The 13,307-nt window shown below is 39.6% G+C and overlaps 1 protein-coding gene across 3 annotated transcripts in view; it reads right to left on the reverse strand.

Annotated features, from left to right (window-relative positions):
• Positions 1–13,307, reverse strand: part of ADAMTS18 (ADAM metallopeptidase with thrombospondin type 1 motif 18) — a 95,887-nt gene that overhangs the window by 21,292 nt on the left and 61,288 nt on the right. For all 3 annotated transcript variants that reach the window (XM_074968804.1, XM_074968803.1, XM_074968805.1), the window contains one exon: positions 11,957–12,201. In XM_074968804.1, the coding sequence (XP_074824905.1) occupies positions 11,957–12,201 (245 nt within the window). The remainder of the gene's footprint in view (positions 1–11,956; positions 12,202–13,307) is intronic.

Here is a 13,307-nt window from a genome sequence, read left to right on the forward strand (position 1 = left end):
ATTCCGGTCTATGTTAATAACTCACTTCAGGGACATTAATCAAATATGGTGGGCAGTCAGTATCACTAAATGTCTGCACGAGTAGATCTATGTAGGTAGCAGACATTGCTAAACAGAGGGGTTTCAAAAACCAGCAGCAAACTTTCATTGTATCTTTTTATGATCAAGAGCAACATAATAAATTTTTAAAGGCAGTCAAGGGATTTAAACTATTCTGAAAATGTATATATTGGAAAAAAGAAATGACCCATGACAGTGAAAAATTTAGAAGAAATGTACATGAACTCCAGTGCAATAACGTTGAACATATGAAGGATCTGGACAGAGTGCTATTTACATCTGCAGGAAAAAAATGGATGATATATTTTCCATTGCTACTAGCCAGATATTTTATTTCAGTTTGTGAATCTTGATATTGATCCAAACTGGGAATATAGGAGTTCAGGTCTGTAACAGGCAAAATATATTAATCCAGCAGAATAATAGCATACTCTGGTTTATTGCAAGATTCAGATACAAAACACCTAATACTCAGATGAGTTTAAGTTTGGGTATTTTATGTGAAACCAGTGGTGGAAACAACATATGGCTACGAGCACAGAGTTTGATTCATGACAATACTAAGATATGTTTTGTATGCATGTGTGTAACAGTATTTAAAGTAATTATCCATTCTCACATTTTAAAGAATAGTCAATATTAATGTTTATAGTACACATATGAAGATAGAATCAAGTGTCACCTTCTAGTAATAATACTCAGAAAAACTACGTGATTCAGGCTGCAAAGTCAAACACTCAAAAGTTAGGAAATACTGGAATTAAGGTTGTCTGTGTAACTTTAATTTGGCCTTTCCATGCATATATATTATGATACAGTCTTTAACTACATGATCACATACTATTTGTCCACAGGACCCCTGCCTTTCTTGGTGCACAAAATGGGTGATGTTTGCTTTATGAGCTGCTATTTTATATTTAGTTTTATCCTCACTGTTTAATGTGTGGCTGCATGCCCTATTTACTGCACAATGATCAAACCATGCTTAGAAGGTAGAACTATTAATTTTGTCATCGACTTTTCCATAGCTATAGCATGTGGGTGCTTAACAAACATTAATAATTTTCTCAACACCCCAGTAAAATAACAGTGGGGTATCATCCCCATTTTACTGATAGGAAGCTGAAGTACAGAGAGATTTAGGTCAAAAATGTCCATTACTTTTTGGTGCCCAATCTGAGACACCTAGGACCTGATTTTTTATTGTAGGTATCATGGAGCACTTTATATGTTCAAAGCACAATTCCAATTGACTTCAGTTGCAGTGGAGAGAGATCAGCCCCATGGTCTCAAGCTGGACTTTCATAAAATGAGAAACACACCATTAGTGGCCACCAGTGAAATGTTTGGCGTAAGTGACTTGCCCAGCATCACACAGTAATTCTGTGGCAGAGGCAGGGATAGAATCCTATTTTCCAGGGCAGCATTCTACTGCCTTTAACGTGAGACCCTTTTTCTTCCTACAATACCCTGCTTCATTCACTACACACCTTCCAGCTTCTGTAACAAATAAAGCAGGAGTCCTACAGACAACAGGTTCCTTCCCTGTACAGCCCTATTCTGTCCCCAGAGCAGGTCCATTCTGTGCACTGAATGAGGCAGGGGTCCTGTCAGAAGATAGCATGTGATCATGTAATTAAAGACTGTATCATAATGCACATGCACGAGGTGGGGCGCAGGAGGGAAAAATTAGTGTTGCCCAGGCAACCTTATTTCTGGCATTTCCTAATTTTCAACTGCATGACTTTGCAACCTTAATAATGCTCTTTTAATGTGTCTAGGTGTCTAATTTGCTAGGTTTTTAAAAAAGCAAACTGAATAAACAGAAATTCTATCATGTACCCTCATATTGACACCTGCACGAGCCACCAGCAGGGTTGGAACCTTTAGATCCACCAAAAAGATCCCTGTCACCTCAGCTAACAGAGTAACTGATAGCAACAGTAAGTTGCAAATTGTTATGTAGACCAGCTCTACAGAGAGATGAGAGACACAGTTGTTCCAGTGGTTTTTTTTTTGCTGACGGCAGAGGAATTGAGATGCAGGGATCTTGGGTTCCATTCCAGCCTCTGCAAGGAAGTGTGCTCTAGTGGGCCCATTTAATCCAAGCTTGACCCCTTCAGCCATCTCCTCCGACCTGTCACTGTCCCAGTCCTGTATCTTTCCCACCCCTCGCTCCTCATCCCAGTCCCATTCTCCTCACTTGGCCAGAGCCAGTCTCCACTCCTCAGGCTTCTCATTCCAGTCCCAGTTCCCCCTGCCCCACTGGCTTCTTGTCCCCAGTCTTTATGCTCAACCACTCCCAGTTCCCCCCTCCAGGCTCCTTATTCAATCTGTCTCTTTTGCCCCCAAGCCTCCAGTTGCCCTCACCCATGTTCTCCATCCCCACTGGCTCTCAGTCCCAGTCTCCTTGCCCTGGAAGCCAACTCTCCACCCCAACTCCTATGTCCAATTTCACACTCTTGTCAACCTCCAGTGGCAGTCTCCCTTCCCCTCACCCAGACTCCCTAACTCAATCTACTTCCCCCACCACTCCCAGGTCTGGCTCTTGTCCCCTGAGCATTTGAATCAGGCAATTTCCTCCTCCTCACTGCCTGGTAGGCTGGCCAGTTTTTAAACCAGACAGTCCTACTTTTGTAATGTTTGTCCTCCATCTGGTTCTGAGACAAAACAGGATGTGGTTTTGTCTGTTATCAGATGGGGGACACCATAATGTACGATGTGCAGCTCCCGCATCACTGCCACCGTGACCTCTCATGCACAGCATGTGTGCATGGCCATGCCAGTGGTACGCTCGGTCTTTAAAATGGCATCCCCTGGGCAGTGTGACCTCTCGTGTACTGTGTGTGTGAGGTCACGCCAATGGGGGTAGGGTCATGTCAGCAGGGACAGGCCAATGCCATATCCACTAGCACCCAATGTCTGGTGTTCTGGGAATATGCAACTGACCACGCTGCTGCCTGGGCATCAGCAGGGGGCACCGAGAATCCTGATCTCAGTTCTGGTGCTCATCTCCTGCACACAGCATCCTAGAGTTACAATTGCAGGGAAAGTCCTACTCAGGCCTGGGCTGAAGCATGCTCAGTTCAGACAGAATCTTTGGGGAATTTAGCTATGGTGCTCTGGCAAGTCTCTTCTGAGCATCGCAAACTATGATTTTTTTCCAAAGGTTTATAACGTGGCCAAATTTGGGCAGATTTTCACAGGGAAAATCCCTGACCTAAAGGCCACCTGCCTGCCAAATTTCAAATGCCCCAAAGCCTGGGAGCGCTACAGCTTTCCAAGTAAAGGTCACCAAAAAATTTTAACATGGTCAAAACATCAATTTTCTCCTCCTCTGTCCTCACTCTCAGAAAGGGCTGAACTCTTTTGGCTGAAATTTTCCAAAAAAGAAAACAAACCTCCCCTCCCCCGAATCCTGAGGCAGAAACCTCAGCCCAAATTATTAAAGTTTGGCAAAGATATAAGCAACTAAATTAGGGTCTTACAATGGGCCATGTCAGGCCACATGTCAGTGCTACCAGATTGGCCTATAAAAGAAACTGAAAGGCTACTGTGAAGGATTTGTTAGCATGCAAAAGAAATTCAATAATAATAATTTATTAACTCTATTGCAGTAGCACATAGGCGTTCTAATCATGAACTAGGACTCCTCTGTGCTACATGTTTTACAAATAAAGAAGACAGTCCCTGCCCCAAAGACCTTACACAAAGGGGATGTTTTATATTTACTGCAGTCTCCAAAGATAGCTCTGATTAGCCCTGCTCAGATGACCAAATGCTGCCATATGACATGCAAATTGATTCATAAAGGCTTTATGCCCCTTTTGTAACAATATCATACCTTGTCTGACCTTCCCGTAAGAGGACAGGTGCCAGTGACACAGTGATAATCTGAAGTATATATAGTCCGAGACCATGTCCACTGGTGTAATTACATTGTGCCCAGCACAATAGGACCCTGATGCTAAGTGGCACTACCAATACTAATTACCTATTATTTATTTCTACAAATGTTTGCTTTTGCAAATGAGTCTATTTTTTTTTTTTTACATGCAGCCTTGGACTGCTGATGGTTTTAAAAATAGGTGTTAGAAGCTGTTGGGGAAGGTGAATAAAGGAGAATAAATTACTGCAGCCAGGGGAAGAGTAGATGTTAATTCCCTATTTATACCTGCTCAGCTACTCTGGCCAGTAAGCAGCCTAAGTTAGAACCCCTCCTTAACCACTCGATCCCAGGAGGAGATATTGGGAGAGCAGGGACTGCATTCTGCAGCAGATTTGGATGTAAGAGCTGGGTATGCTGAGCAAGGGGAGGGAGGGACCTAATGCCTCCTTACACCCCTGCTCAGCCTAGTAATGGGAGAATAATCTAGCTGTATTAAAATATTGCAGACCAGGTATTGTACAACTTAAAATTGCATAAATATAATTTATATTCCATGGCATTCATGTTAAACATATTGTGTAATATTCATCTAAGTTATCATCAAGGAAAGTTTCAATTTGCCAAAGAAACAAGCATATACATAGCTCTTCTATCAAATTTTCAAACATTCTCTATAAAGCCCTTCCTTAATAACCCAATATTTAAAGTCTGCATATATAGCCAAGTTGTTAGACCTACAAATTTGGAAAGACCTCCAGTTTCAGTCTACTTAACTGGATTCATTCCAGAGACTTTTCAGCCAACTGGCATTTGCTCCCAAATTTACAGCTGGCAAACAACCTTCTTAAACATTTCCAGGTCCTCTGTAGAACTGTTTAATGTCTACCTTTAACACACCAACCACCTGACTTCAGACACAACACTCAGCAGCTCGGACCACAGTGCGCAGAGTTATAAAATTTACAGCTTCTTGAGTCTGAAAACCACAGGCTCTATGGCTGGAATCTGCCAAATCTATTCTGAAGAAAGAAGACTGCAGCTTTTGCTTAGGGCATAAAATGTTAAAACAATGGATAAACTGAATTCTCTTGAGTAAATAAACCTTTTCTTTTGCTGCTAATTTTGATTTCAAAGCTAAAACAATAAATTTTCTAAACCAGCTGTGCATCTGCTTCTCTGTTTAAGGCCCTTTTTTCATTGCTATCCCAGGTTTCCCATGTAATACTTAAATTTGTGAGTCAAACCTTTTAAATGCCTATCAATACATCCTTTCCATGACTGGCTTTTTAGTTTTAAACTGTTTTATACTTCATGTAAGAAGCATAAATTAAGCCACTGGTAATAAATTTATTAGTTTCACTGACTTAAGATAAAAGCCTGACAGCGCATGATGTACAAGACAACTTACAAATGGTGCTTGTAGCTAGTCGAAAAAATGAATGAATATTTCTGGGAAGGGCAGGTAGACAAAAGTTATCATTAGAAATAAATATATTTTAAAACAAGAACCACAAAAAGCTATCATGATAGTTATTGCCTACCTGCCGTTTATAGCAATAATCATTCATTTTGTCAACTCTTTAGAACCACCAACCATCACTAAATATTTTTTATATTTTCTCATACTGCATCTGTGTAATGTTCATAGATGGGCTTGAATCAAAACTCTGAATCCTACTACCTCACCCAAGTTTTGAGAAGTTTTAGATATGGATCCAGATTTTGTGATCAACTTCCATCTCTGGCACTGATTGGTCATTTCTATAGGTGAGGTATCACCAATGATGGCAGACCAATGAGTCTGCAGGCTTCTGTGTGGGGGAGGTTAGTATCTTGTTGAACTGGTGGTGTTCTTGGAAAGATCACTGCAGTTTTCACCTATCATGAACCAATCTGACATTTAATGGACTGGCATTCCTAGTAGGTTACAAATCAAATACATTTCTTTGGCAGCTTAGTTACACAAAAAAAATTGTACTTCCTGTTCATTTTCAACATACTGAGCCAGATTCTTATTTCATTTACATCTCCATAAATCTTGAGTTATTCCACTGATTTCAACAGAATTTACTCTGTTTTCATTGGTGTAAATGAGACCAGAATCTCATGTACTGTATGCTGTGGGAGGCTGCCAAAAAAGCCTATTAGGAATACAGGAATGCCATATTAGAGTGGTCCATCTAGTTTCCTGTCTCTGAGAGTGGCTAATACCAGATGCTTCAGAGGAAAGCACAAAAACCCTGGAGTAGACAACTACAGAAGAGGAAGGGTCTTTCTTCCACCTGTCATTTGGTGGTTGGCTTAAGCTGCGAAACTCAAGGGTTTATTTATATCCTTTTAAAAATTTCTAGAAGGCATCATAATATCTTACAATTAGCTTATGAGAAATCAGGACTCTTCAGCCAATTCCTCTAAGGTCATTTAAAAATAAACAAGAGGTATCCTTGGAAAGTCCTGTATGATTTCATTCCTACTTGCAGCTGTTTCAGATTTATCCTCTTTTGTTATTGTGTCTCCTTCTTTTTACTGTTCACATGCTAAATGCACTATTTTAAGGGATACTGTCCAGCTAATCTCTTTTCACTAAAGCAGGATCCTTTTATCCCTTATGTAGGATCTACATCTGTATCTTATAAGCACATCTCTGCTCTCTTCAACTCACTTTCTCTTTAGGAGAAATCAATACAAATTTATCATCTGGTAGCTAACAACAACTGTAACGCTTTACAACTGCAACCTGGCTGTCTCCTAGTGGCAGTTAGATAATCAGTAAAGTCGTTCCACCTGGCTTCCTTTCCCTTTTCCCCATTCAACAAAGAGGAAGTGATTTATTGATTTTAATTAGACATCTTTTCCTGCTTTGAAGCTACATTCACCTCTTCCTGTGAATGTTCGCCTCTTTGTAAAACATCCCATCCATCTGTTAGTTATTGCTGTTGAGATAAACCCATCTTCTTTCACAGAGTTTTCATTTTTCCTTGATTCAATATTTCAGGTATGTTTGCTGAAGACTTTAATGTTCCCAATTATTTTATGTCACATCATCCTGAGAAAGTCACTGTGCTTTCACATATGGATATAAAGCAGGTGATATGGTAGCACATTTCACTGATAAATAGGCAAATGTGTTATTACATTATCTTGAATTCCAATCAATTTATCAATCCATGATCAAGCTACTTTATTCTCTCTCACATCTACGATAAATTTAAACTAAATAGTGGCATTTAGTTTAAACCCTTACCCACAATTCTAGCCAATGGTGGGGAGTGACTGAGTATTTTGAGCCACTGGAAGTCAGTGACCATTGCAAGCTCCTTTGGAAATCTGCATAATTTTTGATGACCAAGTTCTCCTTGCTGTTCTGCTTACTGATGCTAACCTAATATGGAGAACATATTTTCAATGCTTACTTCCCACCATTGTCAGGCCTGATTTGTAAGGCTAGGCAAATGGAGTGTTGAACCCACAATAAGTTCTTTCTTGAGCTAAATCTCTTGCTAAATTCTTTGAAAAATGCTGACAACTTCTTTAAATTGAAACCAGGTGACCTTAAATTACCTATGTCTGAATCTCAAACAATTGTAATAGCGTCAAGCACTGAACTTCATTTAAAAAAATTCTAGTATGTCTCTACTTACGATGACACAATTGCTTTACCAAAACCATATGTTAAAAGCCTAGTATTCATTCCTGATCCCAGATTATCATTTAACTATCACATTTCTTCCACCACAAAGCTTTGTCTATTTTTTCATCCAGCCAAAATCTGGCCATTTGGGGAGCTAGTTTGTGAATCCACAGTGAATCTCGGCTTTTGTTGTTTCAGTTTTCATTGGCTTCTGTAAACCCAAATCAGCAAACTATAAATATTACTAACTGTAAGCTGTAACTTCAGGACTTTCCACTGATTCCAAGAAGCACTGGCATACAGAGTAACTGCTGCACTTTATCACCTGAGATTCCACTCACTGCCCTATCTGGAAAAGCTCTGGTGGATTTTGAAATCTCATTGAGCTTTTGCACTTTTAACAAAGCGTGTAATGAAACACCACTGCCCTCACACATTTCATTCCTCGTTCTCATCTCAATTTTATTCTCTTCCACCAAAAAATAGTTGGCCATGGAAGTTCATATTTTTCCCCCCGCAACCCAGCTAAATTATAGATTCACTCCTGTTTGCCTTCCTTGGTATAACTGGTTCCCATAATTATATATATATTTGTAATATTCCAATGTAAATATGAAAAGTGCTGCATCATGCTTTTCTTGCCTTTCACCAATTTTTGAATAGTATTTTCATGAATACTGTCAAGTTTTAGATTAAATGAGGTGCTCAGCTGAACTTTGACGGGGTGGAAAACCAAAATTCCCTAGGTGCATTTTTCATGAAATATTTAGTGGAATCTTAGGGCAAGATTGTCACTTTTTAGTGTATCCAGGAAGGGAAGTAAGGAGGCATAAGGTCCCACTTGCTTCCTTGCACGTCATAAGGAAAGGGGAGAGCAGCATCCACATTTCTTCTACTCCTTAGAAGAAGACAGATTGGCTGGAAGTGAGGAGGCAGGGGCAACGAGTGGATGGAACTTTTATCTGGCCCCACAGGGCTGCAGCCAGCACAGCCAAGCAGGCACTGGTTAAGGTAATGGGATAAAGGGCTGATCCCAGATACTTCCCGTTTGGAGGAAGAGGAAGAACTATGGCAAAATTGTGCAAGTGTATGATGCCCCTTACTGAGAGAATGTGGTAATTCATTAATGTGGCCTTCAGTGATTTTTAATACTTTATCTCCTGAAAGTAAAGGGGAAATAAGGTATGCATGTGACAGAGAAACAAGCCAGGGACCTTAAAAATTGTCAGCAAACAAAAAATGTAAAATGAATTCATCTTGCTTAAATCACCTTCCCACCTCTTAAAACATGCGTCATACTGTACAAATTGGATCTCATAGAGACATTTTGGAGAGTGCTGGAATGCACAGATAAGTAAACTCAAGCAACGTGAATCTACCATGCAAAGGATCATACTGGACGATGCAACCAGTGCACTCACAAAACCTTGCACTGGCAGATGTAGGAACCTCACTCCTTTATATGTGCATGCATTTACTCAATTTACACATGCAAATGCCAGTAATGCATGCACTGTGGGTTTTTACAAGGACACCCATTGTACCCTCCTATAGAAATCTTCTCCAGAAACTAGTAATTGAATTGCTCTTGGGTCTTGGAAGAATACTGACAATAATAAAGCATCATAGAGACAAGGTGGGGGAGGTAATACCTTTTATTGGACCAACTTCTGTTGGTGAGAGAGACCAGCTTTTGAGCTACACAGAACTCTTCTTCAGGTCTGGGAAAGGTACTCAGACCTTGGTCTCTCTCACCAACAGAAGTTGGTCCAATAAAAGAAATTACCTTACCCACCTTGTCTCGCTAATATTCTGGGACCGACGTGGCTACAACAACATTGTATATAAAATCTCATATACATTTTAAAAAGCAGACCCAATTTTTTAGACAAAAAGTTGTCACTATATAGGGGCCTGATCCTACAAATGCTTATTTCATGGAAATAAAAACTACCTTTGTGAGAAAAATGTTGGCAGGATTGGGCCCCCAAGCTAGCTGTGCATGCTTCTCTGAAACGGGGCATGTTCAAATACCCCTTGTGATATGCTGTCTGCCTATCTTAGGTCTGTATCGTTGAAGCAGGATCTGCTTCATCGTTTGTACTGAAATAGTAAATTGTCATGTTACGTTTTAGGCGCATGCCTGGTTTCTAAGAATGGATTTGTGTTTGTTTATATTTTGGATTGGCTTTTTCATAGCTTAGAGTAATTGATGGAGCCGAAATAGTGTACCTCTTTGAAAGCAACATGCTTCGCATTGCTTAAGAATAAAGTCCATTGAATGTCACTTAAATTATAGATGGTAAATATATATATATATATATTAACAACAGTCCATAGATTATATGTTTTTGGAATACATAGTCCTACATGCACTGTAACTTTTTTAGTCATTAAAATCCCTGGTTGCCAATGCTAGTAGTGTAGGTATTTCAATAAAAATACATGGGAAGTTTAAATAAGCTCTCATAGGAGCAATAGCCTGAAGTTAAATGTTAAACCTAAGCAAAGCTCTTCAGCATAATTTGATAGGATGAAAATAGACGAGTTATCTGGCATTAAAACCAGATTTTTAAAAAATATTTTTGCAGAGTATTTGCATAATCTGCAACAAAACAAGTCACTTTCTATGGCAATTTACTATTCATACTTCAGTTGCAAGATTATAATATAGCTCAAATTACACTGCATTATGATAAATTAGATTCCCCAGATTTCAGTGTAATATTCCTTAGTATTTGTACGTATACTTGGAGCTTTGGTATAAAGCTATTTTGGACATGACTGCACAGACTGGGCTTCGCGTCTGAAACGTTTCACTCCTAAGGCTAAAATGTTCATGTCAATGGACAAATATACAGCGAATGAAAGAAATTAGTAGCTTTTAAAAAGCACAAAATATCAAGATATACTGTAATACAAGAAAATTCTTTTGGCCCCTTTCAGCAATCCCTCCCAAAGCAAAGCACTCAAGCATGGGCTTAAATCCCATTGGTTTCTATGGGATTTAAGGACCAAATTAAGTACAGACTTAAATATTTCCTTGAATTAGAGCCTTAAAGACTAAGTAAGACTTAACTCAACTATTAAATATTCCAGATAAAAACTATACTAAATAAATGTAAAGGTCTGGCTAATACTGAAAGAAGCCAAGAAAGCAGAAATTTCACACTGTGGTATAAAGAGACCTTATTGTGGCTTCGTTTTCCTGCACAAAGAAATGAAGGAGAGGTGAGATGTGAAGCTCTGGGCTTCTTAATCATCGCGGCTAAGTTTCAGCAGGATACCACTTTTTTTCATATTACAAGTATTTTGAATGTAATGGGGTGTAGGACCAGACACGGCTGCCTCAGAGAAAGATGTACAACACTGAACGTCATCCTCCACATGTGCACTGAAGGCAAAATAATGTATTTGGTAGTGATCTAATCTGAGCACTAGTGCACGGGGTGGGAAAGAGTTGAATTCCCTAAGGGAAGAGCTGCTTCCCCACTCTGACAGTGACGGATGAGTCAAAACATGCCAAATGGACAAGCTAGAGGTTCCAGAGACTTGTCAGAGATTTCCAGGGAAAGAAGTAAAATAATGTAGCTAGGGCCTCTGTAATTATCATCAACTAGCAGTTGACCATCAAGTGTTCTGGGACACATTAAAGGAAAGTCTGGTAAAGCAACTGGGTAGGGAAAGGATTTTCCTTACCCAGAGCAAAAGTGCTGCAATTCTAAAACGAAACCAAACCAAAAATGATCTGAGCACTAAGTTCACTTTCTGCTGTACTGATCTCTGACTCAGAACACGTGGCAGACAGACCAGGCGGTAGTGCCTTGATTGTGAAAAATCTCCCCCCCCCCTCTCTCCCACTTGGCGTTAGCTACAAAACTGCACGAATGGAAATTGCCTAGGCATCCACGAGTAGTGTTTAGACAATCAATGACCTAATCCTCATGCACAAAAGCCTGTATGTGCATATAGCTTCAGAGGAAATATTTGAAAATGTGGCTCTTACACTTTACCTGTTACACTTACACTTTATGCTGTTTGGTATTTAGTTTGCACGTCACTGAATTGTATTGTATAACATTTACTGAATGAGACTATAATCTCCATTACAATTGTGTGGCAACTGAGAAATAACGCGGTGTAGTTTGTTTTACACATTTTCCTTTTCACTAGCCTTGTGACAGTTTACTAAATCCCAGACCTCAACAGACTGGTGAAAGGCCTTTCAGTCTAGCATGACTATACAATTAAGTCTGAATAGTACCATGACTCAATGCTATTCTTTAATCTGTGTGAGAGCTACAGCACTGAGCTAAAGCTGTCGTTGCTAATTCTGTAATAGACATCAATGATAGAATAAACAGAAGAAAGCTTACTTCAAAGACTAGTGTCTCATTAGTTGGCCCTGCTGCATATAGACTCTCTGGATGATTAAAAGAGCGTTGATAATCAAAAATTGTCCCAGCAAAGGAGAACTTTCCTGGCCAGTCAATTGTCCAGTCCCCTGTTAGATAATACTTCTTATTCAGGTTGCGCACTGCAAGATAGCTGGTGGAGATGTGCAATTCCTGGATTTCAATACTACGTGCTCCTGCTGGAATGGTGACCACTGGATAATAGTCTACAATGAAAGAATTAAGCAATATTTTTCCCAATTGTAATAAAATAAAGTTCCCTATTTTGAGTAAACCAGGGACTATATAGACAGTGGTTCTGATCCATCAAATTGTTGCTTTAGATTTATGATAGTGTAACAACATTGATTTTAAAGGTTCTACACCAGCTTGTAATTAGAGCAATTTAGTGGGTGAATCAGTCCCTGGAATTCTATTATTTTTTTCTTCTTGGCTGAAGACAAGAAAATCAAATTCTTTTTTAATACATATCAGGAACAATCAATCTGTTTCAGTTGTTTTACCACATTTTCTCTGTAATGCCTATAATCTAACAGGACCGATACACTTCTGGGGTGAAATGCAACAAAATGCAGAGTATGTGCGCAAGGTCCTGTACAGAACTAGATCTTCCAGTTATTGGGGATCTGCCTTATATACAGGCCATTTCCATTGGAATGAATTTGTGTTTTACCTATGCATACAGTAAGGATTTATGCTGGCTCTCACCCAAAATTTCACCCATTCTGCAACCTGGTCACACACTACAAATCACTTGGACTATAAACTCCCAGTGGTTTATTGCTTCTGTAATTGCACAGGCCACTTGATTTCCCAATATAACATGGTAATGCTATATCTCGACATCTGGTCCCATTACCACAGAATCTGACCACCTCACAATTTAGCTTCAGAACATGCCTGTGAGCTAGGGAAGTGCTATTATCCCCATTTCACACATGGCAAAACTAAAGGAGGCTAAGTGACTTGCCCAAAGTCACATAAGAAGTCTGTGGGGGAGCAAAGAATTCAACCTGGGTTTCCCAATCCCTCCACTAGGATCTTAACCACTGGTCCATCCTTCCTCTCTCAACTGAAGATGACTTTCCTGAGTCCCAGACTTGCACACTAAATACTGGCCCATACACAGAACCCAGTTGAAAGGTTCCAATCAAGGTACATCACAAAATATACATAAATTGTTTCTGGTTCTAAATAGAACAAGAAGCACCTGCATGTTTGTCATTAGTCTGTGAACAACTTTTTATATCTTCCACAATCTCATTCAAGACAAAATAGTTCAGATATTTTTCACTCACCTGCGACCTTGAAC

Source organism: Natator depressus, chromosome 12 (assembly GCF_965152275.1).
Source record: "Natator depressus isolate rNatDep1 chromosome 12, rNatDep2.hap1, whole genome shotgun sequence".
NCBI classification, from domain to species: Eukaryota; Metazoa; Chordata; order Testudines; family Cheloniidae; genus Natator; species Natator depressus.